The sequence below is a fragment of the Hypanus sabinus genome, chromosome 2 (assembly GCF_030144855.1).
Source record: "Hypanus sabinus isolate sHypSab1 chromosome 2, sHypSab1.hap1, whole genome shotgun sequence".
Taxonomy (NCBI): domain Eukaryota; kingdom Metazoa; phylum Chordata; class Chondrichthyes; order Myliobatiformes; family Dasyatidae; genus Hypanus; species Hypanus sabinus.
This window is the reverse complement of record NC_082707.1, coordinates 57,442,700-57,465,400: the sequence shown is the minus strand read 5'-3', so window position 1 is coordinate 57,465,400 and position 22,701 is coordinate 57,442,700. Positions and strand designations below refer to the sequence as shown.

The following is a 22,701-nucleotide window of genomic DNA, read 5'->3' as shown; positions in this document are numbered from 1 at the left end:
GACAAAGTCAGCATGGCTTTACAAAAGGGAAGTCATGTTTGACAAATTTGTTGGAGTTCTTTGAGGATATAACATATAGGGTAGATAAAGTGGTGTATTTGGACTTCCAAAGGGCATTTGACAAGGTGCCACACCAAAGATTATTACTTAAAGTAAAAAATCATGGGATTGGGGATAATATTCTGGCATGGGTGGAGGATTGGCTTTCTAACAGAAAACAGAGAGTTGGGATAAATGGTTTATTCTCAGACTGGCAGTTGGTGACTAGTGGTGTTCCACAGGGGTCGGTGTTGGGACCCCAACTCTTTACAATCTATATTAATGATTTGGAGAAAGTGCAACGTATTGAAGTTTGCTGATGACACAAAGATGGGAGGCAGTGTAATGAGTGCGGAGGACATTGAAACCCTGCAGGGGGACATAGATAGGCTGAGTGATTGGGCAGACATTTGGCAGATGAAATATAATACTGACAGGTGTGAGGTCTTGCACTTTGGCAGGAAAAATAATAGAGCAAGTTCTTATCTAAATGGAGAGAAACTGGAAAGTGCTTCTGTGCAAAGGGATCTGGGGGTCTTGGTGCAGGAAACACAAAAAGTTAGTATGCAAGTGCAACAGGTGGTCAAGAAGGCCAATGGAATGCTGGCTTTTATTGCTAGGGGGATGGAGTATAAGAACAGGGAGGTATTACTGCAGTTGTACTGGGTATTGGTGAGACCACATCTGAAGTACTGCATGCAGTTCTGGTGTCCATATTTAAGAAAGGACATACTGACTCTTGAGGCAGTGCAGAGAAGGTTCACTAGGTTAATTCCGGGAGTATGGGTGGGTTGATGTATGATGAGAGGTTGAGTAGATTGGGACTCTACTCATTGGAGTTCCGAAGAATGAGAGGCGATCTTATTGAAACATATAAGATTGTGAAGGGGCTTGATCGGGTGGATGCGGGGAGAATGTTCCCAATGATGGGTGAAACTAGGACTAGGGGGCATAATCTTAAAATAAGGGGATGCCGTTCCAGGACTGAGATGAGGAGAAATTTCTTCACTCAGAGGGTAGTGGGGATGTGGAATTTACTGCCCCAGAGAGCTGTGGAAGCTACTACACTCAATAAATTCAAAACAGAGATAGACATTTTCCTGGATAAAAATGGCATTAGGGGATATGGTGAGCGAGCAGGTAAGTGGACATGAGGCTAGGTTTAGATCAGCCATGTGATCTCCTGGACCAGTTTTCAATAGCCTGGATGGGGCAGAGAGGAATTTTCCAGATTTTTTCTCCTCAATTGGCAAATCGTTTTTTTTTCCCCCGGGTGATCACATGGGTTTGGGCGGGATGAATAATAAAATAAAATGGGCGGCATGGTGCCCTGTTGGTTGGCACTGTTGCCTTGTGGGATTTGGTGATAACTAGAGTTAAGATTGGATCAGCCATGATCTTGTTGAATGGCAGAGCAGGCTTGAGGGGCCGATTGGCCTACTCCTGCTCCTATCTCTTATGTAAAAATAGACTTCACTGGACAGTCTTAGCACCCAGTTAAATTACACAGGGACATTAAAAACAGAAATGGGGTAGACCATTCCACCCTTGTGTCTACTGTATATGGGATTTAATGAAATCATGGCTGATCTTTTACCTCTGTGACACTTCTCTGAACTAACCTCAAATCCCATAAATTCCTACCTATCTAAATATCTTCACCTTGAAAATATACTCAGCATTGAGTTTCCACAACTTGCTTGAACACCGATTTCCATACATTAATTGCCTTCAAGTGAAGAAACTTCTTCACATCTCAGTATTAAATAGCCAAATCCGCACTGTCATAACATTCCGAAAAGTGGCAACATTAATTCTGCATATACCCTATCAAGTGTTGTAAAAATGTCACATGCAACTCGTCAAATCAAACTAATCATTGACGACTGAAGAAAAAATTGCCTTTTATAAGATTCCATAACAATTTTGTCAGATTATATTTGTTAAAATTTATACAATGGACTGCACAAGGATAAATGAATCTAAGATTTATGCTTCAATTACAAAATATGCAGATAATACAGAGCATAGCTCACTCATCCAGTTTAATGATGACAAGAAAATTCACATCATCTCTTAATTTTTAGAAATCTTAGGATTTTACCATATACACTTCCATTTTTGTTGATCAGCATAAGTATTTACATAATATACTGTACACTTTACACTGATATAAAATTCAGGAAGCAGGTGCTCTTCCATGTACCTGGCTACAAGAAAATTGCTATCAGTAAAGATACAAATCCTAGCAAAAATCTATATGTAAAGTTCTTGGCATAAATGCCTCTAGCTGCACCCTAACCTCAACCCCCGATTTCCCAAAGTACAAAATATAAAAAGCGATAAATGAACAAACATCTATGCCTCCATTTGGTTGGAAATGTTTGCATATATTTTATAACAGCAATACGACTTTGGTATTATACTAAAATGGCAAATTATTATGTAGCACATATCAGACTAGATCTATTGCTATTAATAAAAATTGGGCTGTTAATATTAAAATTAAGAGCCAACCTACCAAAGCAAAAAATATAAAGGAAAATAATGATATCATCAACAATAGAACAATAACTGTCCTATTGTGCACTTAATTCATATTTTAAGTGAATAGTGTTTCATTTGGTTATTCCAATTTATCATAAATTATCAAATGTATCTTACTATCAAACAGCTTACCATTGGTGGCTGGAAATTAATGACTCAAAAATGTAAGAAACATCATGCAATTTAATATGCAATGGAATAACCCACAAACATTTCAAAAGGGTAGGTCATATTTAAGAAAATCATTTTATTATTTGGAGATGATTAAATAGTAATATACATATTTGAGATTCCAAAAGGGCCTTTGTTAAGGCATCACACAATAGATTCATCAGTAAGTCAAAAGATGTGGAGTTGAGGGATATGTTACTGAAATGATGTCACAGAACAGAAGCAGAGGTTAAAGATGATTATTAGAGCCTGCCAAGTATTCACAGCATTCCTTGCTTTAATAAAATGCAATACAACCCAGGGTAGTGGGCAGCATGGTAGCTTCGGTGCAGCTGCTCTGGGTTCAATTCCAGCCACTGCCTGTAAGGAGTTTCTGCATGGGTTTCCTCCGGGTGCTCTGGTTTCTTCCCACAGTCCAAAGATGTACCGGTTGTTAGGTTAATTAACCATTATAAATTGTCCCATGGTTAGGTGAGGACTTAATTGGGGTTTGATGGGCAGTGCAGCTTGAATGGCTAGAAATGCCTATTCTGCAATGTATATCAATTAAAAAAAAGGTTTCTAAAGAGAGAAGACTAATGACCGTTCCAATTATGAAATACTTTGAAAGTAGAGGCAGAGAAGATGGACCAGATCTTTTTTCTACATTTGATGAGTTGATGTAAAAAGAGCAACACATATCGATTTGTACATGTTGTATAGCAGAGACAGTTTACTTGCGAATAGAGGGGTTAACAGCCTGGCTGAATTTGTTTGTGATAGAACGGACATGAGTATAAAGAAGAACATTGGGCCAAGGGATGTATAGAGAGAGGGATAGAGTGGTTGAGGAATCAGGCTGCAGTCATTTATGTTTGGGCTGGGTTCAGAGATGATTCAAACAGGCAACTGGGTGTCAGTGGTCAATCAAGAAGGCATGGAGGGCAGAAATTTTTTCAGTGAAAACAGGGGCAGTCTTACCTGAAAGAACCTTTGTTTCCTCTTCAGTCAATTAAATAAAATTAGACCATCTTTAGAAAGCTGAATTTAATCTTCCAGCTAAGGCCTTCTTCAGGAAGGTCTCATATGTGCAAACCAATATTTAGTGATATCAGAGCATTTCAGGTGACTAAGCCTATTATGTGTCCTCCATGCAGGTACGCACTGTACTTATATACGTAGGAACAGCCTCTAATTTAAAGACATTCCCTAATGTGGCACTTTGTATGAAGAGCTTGTGAAAACAATATGCTGTGAAGAGCACATAACTAGTGTGCTACAAGATAACATCTGAGCTGATAGTTCCACAATGGGGTGAGCAGAGTCAGAGGTCAAGGATAAAAGTTCGCCATTGAATAAAATGAATAATTTTATTTTTATGAATAATTTTTAAAATTCTAAGGGTAGAAAGACCCTAATGGGAGTTATCTACAGGCCCCCAAACAGCAGTCTGGATGTAGGGTGTAAGTTGAATGAAGAGTTAAAATTGGCATGTCGCAAAGGTAATGATACAGTTGTCATGGGGGATTTCAACATGCAGGTAGACTGGGAGAATCAGAATGGTACTGGACCCCAAGAAAGGGAGTTTGTGGAGTGTTCTTAGAACAGCTTGTACTGGAGCCTACCAGGGAGAAGGCAATTCTAGATTTAGTGTTGTGCAATGAACCGGATTTGGTCAGGGACCTCGAGGTAGAACCATTAGGAGGTAGTGACCATAATATGATATGTTTTAACCTACAATTTGAGAAGGAGAAGGGAAAATCAGATGTGTCAGTATTACAGTTGAATAAAGGGAACTATGGAGCTATGAGGGAGGAGCTGGCCAAAGTTCAATGGAACAATACCCTAGCAGGGAAAACAGTGGAACAAAAATCACAGGTATTTCTGGGAATAATGCAGAAGGTGCAGGATTGGTTCATTCCAAAGAGGAAGAAAGATCCTAAGGGGAGTAAGGGGCAGCCGTGGCTGACATGGGAAGTCAAGAATGGTATAAAAATAAAAGAGAAGAAGTATAACATAGCAAAGATGAGCGGGAAACTGAAGGACTGGGAAGCTTTTAAAGAGCAACAGAAGATAACAAAAAAGGCAATACACCAAGAAAAAATGAGGTACGAAGGTAAACTAGCCAAGAATATAAAGGAGGATAGTAAAAGCTTCTTTAGGTATGTGAATAGCAAAAAAATAGTTAAGACCAAAATTGGGCCATTGAAGACAGAAACGGGTGAATTTATTATGGGGAACAAGGAAATGGCAGATGAGTTGAACAGGTACTTTGGATCTGTCTTCACTAGGGAAGACACAAACAATCTCCCAAATGTAATAGTGGCCAAAGGAAGTAGGGTAAAGGACGAACTGAAGGAAAATTATATTAGGCAAGAAACGGTGCTGGATAGACTGTTGGGTCTGAAGGCTAATAAGTCCCCGGGTCCTGATGGTCTGCATCCCAGGGTACTTAAAGAGGTGGCTCAAGAAATCATGGATGCATTGGTATTATTTTCCAATGTTCTATAGATTCAGGAACAGTTCCTGCTGATTGGAGGGTGGCTAATATTGTCCCACTTTGCAAGAAAGGTGAGAGAGAGAGAAAACAGGGAATTATAGACCAGTTAGCCTGACATCAGTGGTGGGAAAGATGCTGGAGTCAATTATAAAAGAGGAAATTACGACACATTTGGATAGCAGTAGAAGGATCAGTCTGAGTCAGCATGGTTTTATAAAGGGAAAATCATGCTTGACTAATCTTCTGGAGTTTTTTGAGGATTTAACTATGAAAATGGACAAGGGAGAGCGAGTGGATGTAATGTACCTGGACTTCCAGAAAGCTTTTGATAAAGTCCCACATAGAAGATTAGTGGGCAAAATTAGGGCACATGGTATTGGGGGCAGAGTACTGACATGGATTGAAAATTGGCTGGCTGACAGGAAACAAAGAGTAGTGATTAACGGGTCCCTTTCAGAATGGCAGGCTGTGACCAGTGGGTTACTGCAAGGTTCAGTGCTGGTACCGCAGCTGTCTACAATATACATTAATGATTTAGATGAAGGGATTAAAAGTAACATTAGCAATTTTGCTGATGACACAAAGCTGGGTGACAGTGTGAAATGTCAGGATGTTATGAGAATGCAGGGCGACTTGGACAGGTTGGGTGAATGGGCAAATGTATAGTAGATGCAGTTTAAAGTGGATAAATGTGAGGTTAACAACTTTGGTGGCAAGAACAAAAGTAGATTACTATCTAAATGGAGTCAAGTTAGGAAAAGGGGAAGCACAACAAGATCTAGGTGTTCTTGTACATCAGTCAATGAAAGCAAGCATACAGGTACAGCAGGCAGTGAAGAAAGCTAATGGCATGCTGGCTTTTATAACAAGAGGAATTGAGTATAGGAGTAAAGAGGTCCTTCTGCAGCTGTACAGGGCCCTGGTGAGACCCCACCTGGAGTATTGTGTGCAGTTCTGGTCTCCAAATTTGAGGAAGGACATTCTTGCTATTGAAGGAGTGCAGCATACGTTCACAAGGTTAATTCCCGGAATGGCGGGACTGTCATATGTTGAAAGATTGGAGCGACTGGGCTTGTATACACTGGAATTTAGAAGGATGAGAAGGGATCTGATTGAAACATATAAGATTATTAAGGGATTGGACACACTGGAGGCAGGAAGCATGTTCCTGCTGATGGGTGAGTCCAGAACTAGAGGCCACAGTTTAAGAATAAGGGGTAGGCCATTTAGAACAGAGATGCGGAAAAACTTTTTCACCCAGAGAGCGGTGGATATGTGGAATGCTCTGCCCCAGAAGGCAGTGGAGGCCAAGTCTCTGGATGCATTCAAGAGAGAGTTAGATAGAGCTCTTATAGATAGCGGGGTCAAGGGATATGGGGAGAGGGCATCAAAGGGGTACTGATCGTGTACGATCAGCCATGATCACAGTGAATGGTGGTGCTGGCTAGAAGGGCCAAAAGACCTACTCCTGCACCTACTGTCTATTGTCTGTCTAATACGGATATTAGAAGGAATCTTTACTATGGAAAGTAGTTAGAACGTGGAATTTGCAAGGAGAAAAATTATTTGAGGTGGCTGTCATTGATGCATTTCAGGGAAGAGGCTTATATGAAATGTAACACAGGCACAAGCCTGCTCGTTCATTTGGCCATTTACTATCTTGTAAATATCATGGAACTGTGACCTTGTTCTTACAACACTCACATTGAAAATATCCATTGCTTTGTTTCAATGACACAAACAAGTATTTGTTGATTCAATGCAAATATGAATGCTTCTCAAAGCTTATTGAAAACCATAAGGAAAAGCAAACCCTCTGCATTTATTGACATTTCTGCCATCTAGGTATTGAGAAGCATAATTCTGCAGCTTAATTTTAAAAGCTTCAAATTGAAACTTGATATAATTCATGGTTTAGTTTTAAATAATCCTATTCTCCTATCTTACAAACTCCCTTACTACCATATTTGTGATATTAAAGCTTATTGATTGATTGTCAAGTTAGTGTCATTAATTTTCAAAATACTTCTATAAATGCCACATACCTCCTTCTAGAAAATATGTGAAAGATATACAGGATAATTCATTGAATATAAGTCATAATGAAGACTGTTGACTGTTTACTCCCCTCTCTAGACACTGGAACTTGCTGAATTCCTGTAGTATATACTGTGTGTTCTTGAAGTCTTTGTGCATGAGTTTCTTAATACTTAATACAGGTGTCCCCTGCTTTATGAATGCTCACTTTACTCCACTTTGCTTTTACAAAAGACCTACATTATTAACCTGTTTTCGCATTACAAAGAGGATCTTCACTTTTACAAAAAATTTTCCCATATAAATGAATGGTTCTTTGCTTTGTGCCATTTCATAGGTTTCATAGGAACGCTCCGCCTTTGTAAAGGGGAGGACAACTGTAAATATTTATTGATTGGAAAGTCACTTTCCAGCAGAATAATATGGACAAACTAAGATTACGATTCATACAAGGAATGGACCTGTATTTTTGTTCTGTGGCTTATAAAGAGTTAAATAGTCAATGTTAACTTTAACCAACCATTCTAAATACAGTGACATACATTTTCTTTTCTGTGAAAGGGTAAAATGTTTTATCATGTATCTACTTCCCATTTAATATCTTTCTTGTTTATTAACTGACTATTGGATTAGGCATCAGAAGAATAAAATAATATTACCAATTTTATACTATTGCACATAATCATCACCTACCCACTATGCACAGTGCAGAAGATGCCTTTTCATCTCCAATGTATAACAATTAACAAATACCATAAGGTTGCTAAATATCATATCTGGTGAAAATAAGATGGGTTAACCAGAAGTTTTCAATTGTTGCTTAAGTATAATTGGCTTTGCTTCAAAATAATTATCTCATGTAGAGCACACAGAATAAAAAACCTCACATATGATCCACACTTCAATATTTGAAAAAGCTTACCATGAACTTGTTATGGACCATCCATTCAAATTGAAGCTTTTATAAATTATATATAATCTGAATGCCATGTCTTTATTACATTAAAAGGCCTTAATACATCACCTTTAAATATCTCCAAATTTAAATTAACCTGAAAGAACACCATATTAAATATATTTACGTGAAAATATATATAAAGGACTGGCTTGTTTGACTTAAATTGGGTAATGAAACAAAAACAATAAAAAAATCAATTGTAACGAAGTCACATTTCTGCCCGTTGATTTGTCTTTGCCGCAAGTGCTTCTCCGTCCTCCTCTTCTTCCTCTTCTTCTTCATAATTTTCATCCTCTCTCTCCTCTCCATGGTTGGTATCTTCAACAATTGACTCTTCTTCCTGTTCATTTGCCTCCCCTTCCTTCTCATCTGCCTGTATTAGAACCAAAACAAGTAGTATATGGTATAACACAACTTGAAAAATGCTTACTATAGATGTCTGTGACAATCTTTTTACATGAGTGGAGATATTAATAAGTATGCATCTTAAAACCAACAATAATCCCACTGTTAAGACTTTTGGATTCATAGTTTCTTAATTGTACAGGAAATTAATATTACAGGAAAGATTCTAGTATGGATAAAGCAGTGGGTGATTGGCAGGAGGCAAAGAGTGGGAATAAAGGGAGCCTTTTCTGGTTGGCTGCCGGTAACTAGTGGTGTTCCAAAGAGGTCTGTGTTGAGAATGATTCTTGTTACATTGTATGTCAATGATTTGGATGATGGAATTGATGGCTTTGTTGCAAAGTTTGAAGGTGAGTGGAGGGGCAGGTAGTTCTGAGGAAATAGAGAGGCTACAGAAGGACTTAGATTAGAAGGGAGGGCAAAGAAATGGCAGATGGAATACAGTGATGGGAACTGTATAGTCACACACTTCGGTAGAAGAATTGAAAGGATTAACTATTTTCTAAATGGAGAGAAAACATGAAAAAAAGACTGAGATGCAAAGGGACTTGAGAGTCTTTGTGCAGGATTCCCTAAAGGTTAATTTGCAGATTGAGTCTGTGGTGACAAATGCAAATGCAATGACAGCATACACTTCAAGAGGACTGGAATATAAAACCAAGGATGTAATGTTGAGGCTTTATAAAGCACTGGTGAGGTTTCACTTGAGGTTTTGTGAGCAGTTTTGGGAGCCGTATCTTAGAAAGGGTGTACTGAAACTGAAGAGGGTACATAGGAGGTTCACAAAAATGATTCGAGGATTGTCATATCAAGACCTTTCACCTTATCGCACGGTGAAAGGCCTCGATACTGTGGATGTGGAGAGGATGGTGGGAGAGTCTAAGATCAAAGGACCCAGCCTCAGAATAGAGAGGCATCCTTTTAGAATGGAGATTAGGGGAAATTTCTTCAGCCAATGAGTGGTGAATCTGTGCAATTCATTGCCAAAGGCTCCTGTGGAGGCCAAGTCATAGAGCGATAGATTCTTGATTGGTCAGGGCAAGAAGGGATACGGGGAGAAAGCAGGAGATTGGGGCTGGGAGGGAAATTGGGTCAGCCATGATGAAATGGCAGAGCAGATTTGATGGGCCAAATGACTTAATTCTGCTCCTTTATCTTGTGGACTCACAACCTGAATTTGTTCATAAGGTAGGGCAATATTCAAAGCTACTTAATTTATACTTTGACAATATTCGTCCCAATGTTTAAGTGTCCCAGATCCTTCTCCAAATAATCAAAATATTTCCTTCCTTATGTCCATTAAATTTAGTTTAATATTTTTTGAAAAGTTTTCAGATATTTCCTAACAACTGAGGATTAGTGTTTAAACCCAATGCTGCTGTTGTTGTATAACATTGCTTAGTTTCTACAAAAATCACACACTCAGAAATCAAATTGCAACAAATGAAAAATTACTGCTCATGGAATGAAATGCAATAACAATACAGTACTTTTAGAACACTTTGCAGCAGTTCCAGATGTGAATATAGCTTGCAAAACTGTAGCATCAAGTTATACTTGAAAGAACGGGTGAATCAGTTTACCTCATCCCAAGATGATCATTGAACACTCTCAGGAGAATATGGTCTTGCTACGGCAATGCGTCATGGGACGTAATTTAACTATGCTGCAGTCCCACCAATGATCTTGACATGCTCCTCAGCCTGAGCTCTCTCCACAAATTATCTGGTCAACTCAAGAACAATGGGTTATGAGGGACAATGCCTGAGTCCCTCCTAGTTCACTCAAATCCCTCCCTCTCCATCCAATCATCCTAAACCTGCATCAGAGGTCCGGATCGCCACTACTGCACCGATCAATTACTTGATCACTGATTTCCTTATGTGGCTCCAGTCACTTCCCTAGCACCTCACAGAATATAAATGAAGGTTAAAAGAAAATTAAAAGCAAGAAGTAAAATCAGAGATTGCTGCAAACACACAGCAGGTCAAATTCTGACAAAGGCTGTGCAACTTCAAGTATTAACTCTTTCCCATTTCCACCTCTGCCACTTGATCAGGTGATTGTTTCCAGAACTTTCTGTCTTTTACGCAAGTGAAGGCTGAATGGTCTCTTTCTGTAATGTAACCAACCATTCTATTCATATAACCAACCATTCTATTAATCTATTTTAAATCTAACAGATTTTGTTAATGCCTGCTCTGAATGAGAAGCAGTGTGGACGCAGAGGGTTAATTTCAATGTTTCCCTTGCTATTCCCTTGATATTCTACCTGTGTAGATCACCTTCAGGTCACCAACTGCGATTTCATCAGGGAACTAATGGAATACTACTGCTTCATGACAGTGGGTCACGGCTTCAACTGATCAGATTTTGTAAAGGATGACTTGGTATTTTGAGTCTATTTACTCTTGTCAATTTTTTCAGGCCGACATCTCCTTTTGCATGTATTAGCAGTGAGCATGGTTTCTCTCCCAATATTAATTCCATTTATACCAATGACTCTGAAAGGTCAGGAGAGGCTGCATCCAGCAGCTGAAATAATACTATAGTAAAAAGTCAAACCATTTTTAGAGTCTGAGTGTGACATAAACAATTAGGTAAGCTGAGAGATTTGTATGCTGTCAGGAGTGTGGAAAGAAGCTAACTGAAATAAAAATTAAATATGATTCGGAGGAGCAAAATTTTTTGACACCCAAGCTGAAAGGTTTTCGTTGATGAACAGTCTGAAGTAACGAAGCCAGGAAAAATTACTTCATAATTGAAAAAAACAACCAACATTTGGGGCAGGATACATGCATAATGTTTAGCTTCTGTCAACTGACAATTTATTTTGCAAAAGAGATTACACAGTAATAAATTATTCTCAAAGTCAACCCTCTCTGATGTCACTTTTATCTAAAAAGTATGGCCATTAATGATGCAGTTTTTAAAAGTACAATTGAACACTTCAATAATGGATGTTGAACAGAACATTCATCAGGGAAAAAACCTACATGAAACCAATATGATAGGAATGAATGCATTCGATGTAGAATTTAAAATGGCAACATCTGGGGTGTTCACTTTCAGATGTATGACTGAAACATGGATAGATGAAAAGGTTGTATGTATGATACATAAACAGGCTTGAAGACAAACAGATTTAAGATAGAGCCAGATGAATTAAAACCACAGGAAAGACTGGGAAACTAACGACGACAATGGAGGATGCTCAGAGTTTCAGTGGAATAAAGACAACAGTAATAATGTAGTTTACACTTTATCTCCAACAGAGAATCCTGGTCATACTTAAAAGGCTACCACAACATGCACGACATCTGCTGTACTAAAACTAAGAGCTACAATAAATGTCTAACCTATTCCACAGAATTACTGATTAGGCCATGATCATGGCATCAATAAATTCAGTTGTGCACTAAAGAGACAAGCGGCTAATCTCAAATGAAAAGATTCGAACTGTCACCCATAGGAAATTCCATACAAGCAAGTCACATTGATTTTTTTTAAGTTGACATTGATTTTATAATAAAAACACAGGCAGTGCTTAATGTAAATTCATACAAGGATTTATAATAACAAAGATGGGTGCTGCAACAAAAACAGTTGTGTTTTTTTTAGAATAAGAAACTAAAAGAAATGGAGAAATAAAACCTTTCTACATCATATAGCATAAAGTATCCCTTTTCTACCCTAAGAAATAATTGTATCTTATTTCCAATATTAATTGTGCATTTCACCAGAACATTCATCCTTTATCATCTCAGTTCCTCATAAGTGAATGAGGACAGGCCTTCTGAGTCCCCAATCCCTGCCACTCCAGGTCATTTTGCTTTACAGTCTGTTACCAAGTCTGGTTCCCAATGGAATGCAGTGGAAGAAAACTGTTCAGTTATATCGTCAGAATATTCCCAACAGGTATTTTTTCACATTCTTTGTTGTACTCAATTTATTCAACATTTAAACCTCGTCTCTTACCTTCCAAAAAAAAATTCCCAACCTTCCACTCAGGGAATCACTTATAATTCTAAAACTAGAATGTCCAATTATGCTCTGGAGAGACAAATGACAACATTTCAGGCCAGTGACCTTTTATCAGAACAAGGAAATTTTAGATTGAAGCGGGAGGCTTCAATCATACCAGTGCCCAAGAAAAACGAGGTAATCTGTCTCAAAGATTATTGCCCAGTAGCACTTACAACCATTGTGATGAAGTGCTTTGAGACAATGATCATGAAGCATATCATCTCCTGCAGTAGATACTAGTTTATTGGTTCTCCATTCAGTTCCGCAACATTTGGACAGTGAAGATGCATACATCAGGATGCTCTTCATTGACTACAGCTCAGCATTCAACACTTTCATCCCCTCAAAACTAATCAGTGAGCTAGTGTCAAGACCTAGGTCCAGTACCTCCTTGAGCAACTGGATCCTTGATTTCCTCACTTGTAGACCCTGGTCAGTTTGGATTGGCAACAACATCTTCTCCATAATCACCATCAGCACAGATATAGTACAAGGCATATGCATAACCCCCTGCTCTACTTGATTTATTCTTCTTACTGTTGTTACGAATGTGCCACCGCTCTGAGGGTCCGAAGGGTGTGGGATAGCCCCCTCCTTTGTGAGAATCGCAAGATCACTATTAAGTCAGTTCAGGAGACCCAGGAAATGAGAGAAAGACATGCAGAATCCACAAAGAGTTGGAATGTGTCCTGGCCTCTGAAAAGCGGAGCCATTGATATCGGCTATTGTCTCTTGGAGACGGGATTGTGTATTGAATCCTGTACAATGCATCGAAGCCCCAGGCAATGAACCGAAGGGGGGGGGGGTTGGTGGAGGGATTGCATCATCCCAACCTGATTGACATCTGAGACCCTGTGAGCCAGGATAAAAAGAGGGTCTGTGGGAACAGCCCCTCAGACGCACCAGAAGAAACACTAGCGATCCCGTAATAGCGAAAGCCGGTGGGAAGGCCACTTGCGTCCGTTTCCATTTGCCCCGGAATCGGTGTGCCTTTACCACGGAAGAACGGTTTTTAGCTAACGACGGGGAAATCAACTCCCAACGACTCTCGAAGGATTGACATCATAAAAGAAATGGGCAAGTTTTAACCTGTCTTTCTCTCCAACCAGAAAGCTGCAGCTTGAATGAACTAAAGTGACTTTTATATTTCCATCGGACAATACATTATCCCCTAGACAACGACAGAGCTATTTCTTATTGATTATTATTATACCCGCGCTTTTAGATTTAGTATTGACGACGTATATTATCTGTATGTTTGCATTGATATTATTTTTGTGTATTTTCATCAATAAATACTGTTAAAAATAGTACCATCAGACTTCAACGGACCTCTCTATCTTTGCTGGTAAGTGACCCGGTTACGGGGTACGTAACACTGTGAGGCTAAGTACAGCTCCAATAGCATTTTTAAGTTTGCCGATGACACCACTGTTGTTGGCCAAATCAAAAATGCGGACGAATTAGCATGTTGAAGAGAGACTGAAAATCTGGCTGAGTGGTGCCACAAAAAAAAGCTCTCACTCACTGTCAGCAAAACCAAAGAGCTGATTATTGGCCAGTTCATGAGCCAGATCTCATGAACTGTTAAAATTGTAATTGTAATGTAATGTAATGGATGTAATGTTAAAATTGTACAAGGCATTGGTGAGGCCAAATTTGGAGTATTGTGTACAGTTCTGGTCACCGAATTATAGGAAAGATGACAACAAAATAGAGAGCATACAGAGGAGATTTACTAGAATGTTACCTGGGTTTCAGCACCTAAGTTACAGAGGAAGGTTGAATAAGTTAGGTCTTTATTCTTTGGAGCATAGAAGGTTGAGGGGGGACTTGATAGAGGTGTTTAAAATTATAAGGAGGATAGATCGAGTTGACGTGGATAAGCTTTTTCCATTGAGAGTAGGGGAGATTCAAACAAGAGGACATGAGTTGAGAGTTAAGGGGCAAAAGTTTAGGGTTAACACGAGGGGAAACTTCTTTACTCAGAAGGTGATAGCTGTGTGGAATGAGCTTCCAGTAGAAGTGGTAGAGGCAGGTTCGGTATTGTCACTTAAAAAAAAAATTGGATAGGTATATGGACAGGAAAGGAATGGAGGGTTATGGGCTGAGTGCAGGTAGGTGGGACTAGGTGAGAGTAAGCGTTCAGCACGGACTAGAAGGGCCAAGATGGCCTGTTTCGGTGCTGTAATTGTTATATGGTTATATCTCATAAGGGGGTCAGAGGTGGGGAGGATCAGTAACTTGAAATTCCATGGTGTTATCATATCAGAGAATCTATCCTGGGACCAGCGCGTAAGCACCATTTCAAAGAAGGCTCAGCAGATCCTCTACTTTCATATAAGATTGTGTAGATTCACTTTGCTGTTTAAAACTGTGACACACTTCTACAGGTGCACAGTGGATAGTATCCTGACTGATTTCATCACAGCCTGGTGTGGAAACATCTACGCCGAAGAGCAGAAAAAAGCCTACAAAAAGTGGGGATACAGCCCAGAACAACACAGGAAAAGCCCTTCACACCACTGAGCACTTCTGTAAGAAGCCCTTTCACCAGAAAGTAGCATCCATCATCAAGAACCCCCCGCTGTGTTCTCTCTCAGTGCTGCCATCGGGAAGGAGGTACAGGAACCTTAGGTCGCACGCCACAGGTTCAGGAACAGTTAGTAGCCTTCAATGATCAGGCTCCGGAACCAGTGTGGATAACTGCACTCACCTCAGCATTGACTTGATTATGGACTCAATTTCAATGACTCTACAACTGATGTTTTCAGTATTATTTATTGATTTATTACTTATTCTTTGCTCTTTTGTATTTAACACAGTTTGTCTACCTTTGTGCATTGGTTGCTTGTTAGTCTTTTTGCTTATGTGTAGATTTTCATTGATTCTATTGTATTTCTTTGTTTTCCTGAGAATGCCTACCAGAATAAGAATCTCAGTGTAGTATACGGTGACATACATGTAGTTTGATCATAAATTTACTTTGAACTTTGTTTTGACTGTTTGAGAGACAAAAACGGAATGTTTATGGTTAAGCAGAACTTAGGCAATGTAATCATAATAATCTTAAATTATCTGACATAATATATTTCACAAGGTATAATTTTATCAATGCACTTCACCCACCATTGTACTTCACAATCTGTATTAAGTAAAATGCAATTAAACTGAAATTATAGAACCTTAGAACATTACAGCACAGTACAGGCCCTTCAGCCCTCCATGTTGTGCCGACCCATATAATCCTTAAGAAAAAATACTAAACCCACACTACCCCATAACCCTCCATTTTTCTTTCATCCATGTGCCTGCCCAAGAAGCTCTTAAATACCCCTAATGTTTTAGCCTCCACCACCATCCCTGGCAAGTCATTCCAGGCACTCATAACCCTCTGTGTAAAAAACTTACCCCTGATGTCTCCCCTAAACTTCCCTCCCTTAATTTTGTACATATGCCCTCTGCTGTTTGCTACTGGTGCCCTGGGAAACAGGTACTGACTATCTACCCTATCTAAGCCTCTCATAATCTTGTAGACCTCTATCAAGTCCCCTCTCATTCTTCTACGCTCCAAAGAGAAAAGTCCCAGCTCTGCTAACCTTGCTTCATATGACTTGTTCTCCAATCCAGGCAACATCCTGGTAAATCTCCTCTGCACCCTCTCCATAGCTTCCACATCCTTCCTATAATGAGGTGACCAGAATTGAACACAATACTCTAAGTGCGGTCTCACCAGAGATTTGTAGAGTTGCAACATGATCTCTCTACACTTGAACTCAATCCCGCTGTTAATGAAGCCTAGCATCCCATAGGCCTTCTTAACTACCCTATCAACCTGTGCAGTGACCTTGAGGGATGTATGGATTTGAACCCCAAGGTCCCCTTGTTCATCCACACTCTTAAGTAACTGACCATTAATCCTGTACTCAGTCTTCTGGTTTGTCCTTCCAAACTGCATCACCTCACACTTGTCTGGATTGAAATCCATCTGCCGTTTTTCTGCCCAACTCTGCAGCCTGTCTATATCCTCTTGTAACCTTCAACAACCTACAGCTCCATCCACAACTCCTCCAATCTTCGTGTCATCTGCAAACTTACTCACCCATCCTTCCACCTCTACATCCAGGTCATTTATAAAAATCACAAATAGCAGGGGTCCCAGGACAGATCCCTGCAGCACTCCACCAGTTACCAACCTCCAGGCAAAATACTTTACTTCCACAACTACCCTCTGCTTTCTTCCTTTAAGCCAATTTTTTATCCAAACAGCCAAGGCTCCACTTATTCCATGCCTCATGACTTTCTGGATGAGTCTCTCATGAGGGACCTTGTCAAATGCTTTGCTGAAGTCCATGTAGACTACATCCACTGCCCTGCCCTCATCAATTTCCTTTGTTACCTCTTTTAAAAACTCAATCAGGCTTATGAGGCACGATCTTCCATTCACAAAGCCATGTTGACTATCCTTGAGTAGACTGTACTTCTCCAAATGCTCATAGATCCTATCCTGAAGAATCTTTTCCAGTAGTGTGCATACCACTGACATAAGACGCACCAGTCTATAGTTCCCAGGTTTCTCCCTATTACCTTTTTTAAACAAGGGAACTACATTTGCCATTCTCCAGTCCTCCGGTACTTTCCCTGCAGCCAAAGAGGATTCAAAGATCATGGCTAATGCTCCTGCAATCCCTTCTCTCAATACCCACAACAACCTGGGGTGTATCATATCCGGCCCTGGAGATTTATCAATCTTAATATTTTTAAGAAGATCTAGCACTACATCTTCCCTAATCTCCACATTGTCCAGCACACAGGCCTACTCTACTTCAACCTCATCCTAATCAAGATCCTTTCCACTTGTGAATACTGAAGCAAAGTATTCATTTAGGACCTTCCAAACCTCCTCCGCCTCCAGGCACATGTTGCCCTCTTTATTCTTTAGCGGTCCCACCTTCGTTCTCATCGTCATCCTATTCTTCACATACGCATAGAACGCCTTGGGGTTCTCCTTAATCCTACATGCCAAGACCTTCTCATGCCCCTTTGAGCTCTCCTAAGTCCTTTCTTTAACTCCTTCCTGGCTACCCTATATTTCTCATAAGCCCCTCCTACTTCCTGCTTCTTATATCTAACATATGTTTCCTTTTTCCTCTTGATGAGTTGCCTCACATATTTCGTCAGCCACGGTTCCTTTTACCTACCATTTTTTCCTTGCCTCAGTAGGACAAACCTATACTGAACCCAGCTCAAGTGATCCCTAAACTTCTCCCACATTACTTCTGCGCTTTCCCCTTTGAACATCTGTTTCCAATTTACTCTCGCTAGTTTCTGCCTCATCCCTTCAAAGTTAGCCGTTTCCTAGTTAAGCACTTTACCATTTCGTCTGATTTTATCCCTTTCCATAGCTATGCTGAAGCTAAGGGAGTTGTAGTCACTCTCACCAAAATGCTCCCCCACCAAGAGGTCTGTCACCTGACCAGGTTCATTACCCAGAACTAGATCCAGTGTAGCCTCTCCTCTCATCGGCCGGTCCACATGCTGTGTCAGGAATCCTTCTTGAACACACCTGACAAATTCAGCCCCATCTATCCCCCTTGCACTCAGGAGGTGCCAGTCAATATGAGGGAAGTTGAAATTACCCATAACTACTACCTTGTATTTCCTGCTCCATTCTAAAATCTGCCTGCTTATCTGCTCCTCGGTGTCCCGAGGGCTATTTGGGGGCCTATAGACTACTCCCAGCACCGTGATTGATCCCTTCCTATTTCTGACTTCCACCCACACCGACTCAGTGGACACTCCCTCTGCAGCGTCCTCCCTTTCTATAGCTGTGATACTATCCCTGACCAGCAATGCCACTCCACCCCGCCTTTTCAACCTCCCATCCTATTCCTTTTAAAACACCTGAACCCTGGGACCTGCATCATCCAATCCTGCCCTTCCTCCAACCAAGTTTCAGTAACGGCCACAACATCGTAGTTCCACGTACTAATCCATGCTCTAAGTTCATTCTCCTTGTTCTTAATACTCCTAGCATTGAAATAGACACATTTCAACCCCTTTAACTGGCTACAATTCTGTCCCCGCCTGTCCTTCCTCATCAACTCCGAACTATTAGCATCATGCCCTTGTCCTTCTACCTTAATCCCTGCACTCACATTCTGATTCCCACCCCCCTGCCAAACTCGTTTAAACCCTCCCCAACAGCTCTATCAAACCTGCCCGCCAGAATGTTGGTCCCCCGGGATTCAAGTGCAACCTGTCCTTTTTGTACAGGTCACACCCGCCCCAAAAGAAGTCCCAATGATCCAGAAATCTGAATCCCTGTCCTCTGCTCCAATCCCTCAGCCACGCATTTATCCTCCACCTCATTCTATTCCTATTTTCACTGTCGCGTGGCACAGGCAGTAATCCTGTGATTACTACCTTTGAGGTCCTGCTTTTCAACTTCCTTCCTAGCTCCCTGTAGTCTTTTTTCAGGACCTCTTCCCTTTTCTTACCTATGTCATTGGTACCAATATGTACCACGACCTCTGGCTGTTCTCCCTCCCACTGCAGGATATTACAATGTTATATTACTGTGTGCATACATCTACTGATGCTTCCGGACGCATCATCAGTGATGAAACTTCTATGGCTAAGAAGGTAACGATAAGACTCTTATAAAGATAATCGCAGGTACGTATAAAGTGAAATAAAAGGAGAAAATGGGGGAAGCATCTTGTTGGACAGCATTTATGGCCAGAGGTGGTAGCCCAGATGCTTCATGTAGATAATCTTTAACCAAAGGCAGAGGTATTACGTAAATGTCGTGTAACATCAGCAACTTCACCAGCATGTCTCGATCAACCAATATACACTAAGACTCCAACAATCTGCTATCCGACTGGAAACCCTGCAGGCAGCACTCCTGGTTTAGCAGGTAATGTTTACCATGTTCTTCTTCCACAGCCAAAGATTCGGGTTCGTGTAATTTTAATCCACTGAGCTGAGCCCTGACTCTGGCCCTCCCATACAACTTCCTGTTCACTCATTGCGGTCCCCAGTGCTCATGCTCCTTTTCCACTAGCCTGGTTCACTGATTCACACTGTGTAACATCTTAAAAGTGAATGAAGGGTGTTGAGATTTTAATAAAGTAATTTACAATAATCCAGAACATGTGTCAATCTGGCAACTTCAAAGTCTGGAAATTGCAGGATTATGGGAGTTTTACTGTATTTTAAATTAGCTCATTCCCTTGCAAAAATGTAGACCATGTAAAAGGGTTGCACAACAAAAAGTGATATTAACTGATATTCTCAGCCTAACTTCACAAGGGAGTAGCTTTTTTTCAAGCTTTTTGAAGAAAAATTAGTTATCAAACAAAAAAAGAGGCTGACTTTCAATAAATGGTTAAAGCAATATTACCATGCCAACCAATGCTACCATGCATTTGCCTACCTCTTCCTCTCCCTCATCCTGGTACTGTTCATCCTGATTATCCTCCTGCTGATCAGGATTTCGATCAATCTGTAAACATCAAAATGTAGTGTTTATTCCGGCTGTTCCAAAAATAAATTGACAAAAACCAAAATGTTTCTGTTAAATGCAAAATACTACAAAAAATTAGCTCACACAAACTACTGCAATTTTGTCATTTACATTTCAAGGTAGATTCTTCCTTCCCTTTTAACCACACATATCCACTCTCTGAATAATATTTATCTTGCAGAGTGCAAGTTTAGTCTGTGACTTGCAGCATATTTGTGCAAGCTGGCAATGAAGTCTGTAAATAAAAGTAACTTTGATTTAAAACAGATAGATTGCCTCACATCAAAAGGGGTTATCTCCATCTTGAAAATCTCCATCTTGAAAATCTCTTAGTAATTCACTGGTTTTAAAGACCGTCATTGTGTGGTGATGACGAATCTGGATGAAACATGTCACAGAAGGAAATGAAGCACAATAAAGATTAAAGCCCCAGTCATTCTATGCTGATCTCATTAACTTCTGAATCGCTTTCATAATTCCAGCATTTCGAGATGACAGAGAATAGGTTGTAAATCCACTCACTCAACTAGGTCATTAGAAAGTGGAAGTAGGAATATGGAAGTTTATTGGGGCAGATCATCAGCTCCAGTGGGAATGCCGGTTTTCTGAGCCCTTGTCTTCACAATTTTGCAAGTGCAGTCAGGAGCACAGTCCTCTGAAAGAAGGCATCTTCCATTTCCAGAATCAGAATAGGATCAGGTTTACTCTCACTGTCTGATGTAACATGAAAATTGTTGATTTGCAGCCATAGTACAGTGCAGAGACTTAACATTACTCTAAATTACAAAATATATAAATAGTGCAAAGAAAAGAAATGTGACGACAGAGTGAAGAAGCTATTCCTGAATCACTGAGTGTGGCTCTTTGTACCTTGTCCTTGATGATAATAAGGTGAAAAGGACATGTCCTTAAAATCTGACAGCACCTGACGAACCTGAGATCTCTGTCTCAGAGGATAATGCCAGAACATCCTTCAAGAGGGTGAACCTTCACGAATCATCAGGCCGCAACAGAGAACTGACCCACTGACCTCAACCTCTTACTGCTGTGGTCCGACGTTCCCACCTGCTTTAAGAGGGCATTAATAATACCGATACTCAAGAAGAGCAAGGTGAGCTGCCTCAACAACTATCACATAGCAGCACTCAGATCTACTGTAATGAAGTGGCGGTAATGGCTACAATTAACTCGTGCCCTAGCAAGCATCTGGACCCACGGCACTGGAGCACCTAGACAACAGTAAAAATGTACATCTGGCTGCTGTTTATCGAATAGAGCTGAGTGTTTAATACTATCATCCCCTCAGCAGGATGTATGGCTAGACACTGCTCAAACGTTACCAATACATTCACAGCTGACATAATTGTAGCTGTTAAAATTTCTAATGGCAACAAGGAGACATACAAGAGTGAGACAGACTGTCTGCTGAGTGGCGCTGCAATACCAACCTTGCACTCAGTATCAGGAAGACCAAGGAACTGACTGAAGTCATATAAATCACACCTACCACTGTGCTTTCACCATCTTGATCATCTCATCAAAAAAAAAGTTTGTAAGACAAGATCTCCCAAGCACAAAGCCATGCTGACTATTCCCAATCCAGATATATGTACTATATTTCAATCTCTCAGAATCCTCTCCGGTAACTTACCTACTACAGTTGGTAGACTTACTAGCCTAGAGTTCCCAGGTTTTCTATCACTGCCATCCTTAAATAAACATTCACTACCCTCCAGTCTATCACAGCTCAACAATGTTAACAATGATGCAAAGATATCAGCCGAGGTTCCTGCAGTTTTGTTATTTCCACTATTATATATTCCCTTGTACCCAACAATATGGGACCAATATTTGCCTTTGGGTTGAGATGAGAGTAGTGGAACTAATATCACAAAGCAAGATACATACGTCAGGCTACTAGTGCTTATTGAATACAATGCAATCATACCCTCGGTTTTAATCAACAAGCTCCAAATTCTGGGCCTCGGTACCCTCTCTACAACCAGATCCTTGACTTCCTCACCAGGAAACCACTGCCAGTGTGGATCAGAAATAACATCTCTCCACTACAATCAACACTGGCGTACCACAAGGATGTGTGCTTAGCCTTCTGCTCTGCTCTCTTTACACCGCTGACTGCGGCTAGGCACAGCTCAAACACCATCTATAAATTTCCCAATGACACTACTATTGTTGGCAGAAATTCAGGCGATGATCAGGGAGGCACACAAGAACGAGCTAGATCGGCTAGTTGAGTGGTGTCACAACAACAACCTTGCACTCAACATCAGTAATACCATGAAACTGATTGTGGTCTTTGTGAGGGGATTGTGGGATATTGAGGGAACACACAGCAGTCACCCTCAAGAGATCAGTAGTGGAAAAGATGAGCAGCTTCAAATTCCTGAGTGTCGACATCTCTGAAGATCTATCTTGGGTCCAACATATCCATGCAATTACAAAAAGGCATGATAGCGGCTCTATTTTATTATAGTTTGGTGAGAAATG

The 22,701-nt window shown here is 40.4% G+C and overlaps 1 protein-coding gene across 4 annotated transcripts in view; it reads right to left on the bottom strand.

The window, feature by feature from the left end:
- Nucleotides 1-2,010: 2,010 nt before the first annotated feature.
- Nucleotides 2,011-22,701, bottom strand: part of golim4a (golgi integral membrane protein 4a) — a 105,973-nt gene continuing 85,282 nt past the window's right edge. For 2 of the 4 annotated variants that reach the window (XM_059946639.1, XM_059946647.1), the window contains exons 13-14: nt 20,104-20,172; nt 2,011-8,604 (exon numbers count right to left, since the gene is read on the bottom strand). In XM_059946639.1, the coding sequence (XP_059802622.1) occupies nt 8,440-8,604; nt 20,104-20,172 (234 nt within the window). In that variant the 3' untranslated portion in view covers nt 2,011-8,439. Of the gene's footprint in view, nt 8,605-20,103; nt 20,173-22,701 lie in introns of those variants that run through there. The other 2 variants (XM_059946656.1, XR_009507294.1) reach the window with 2 other exon arrangements.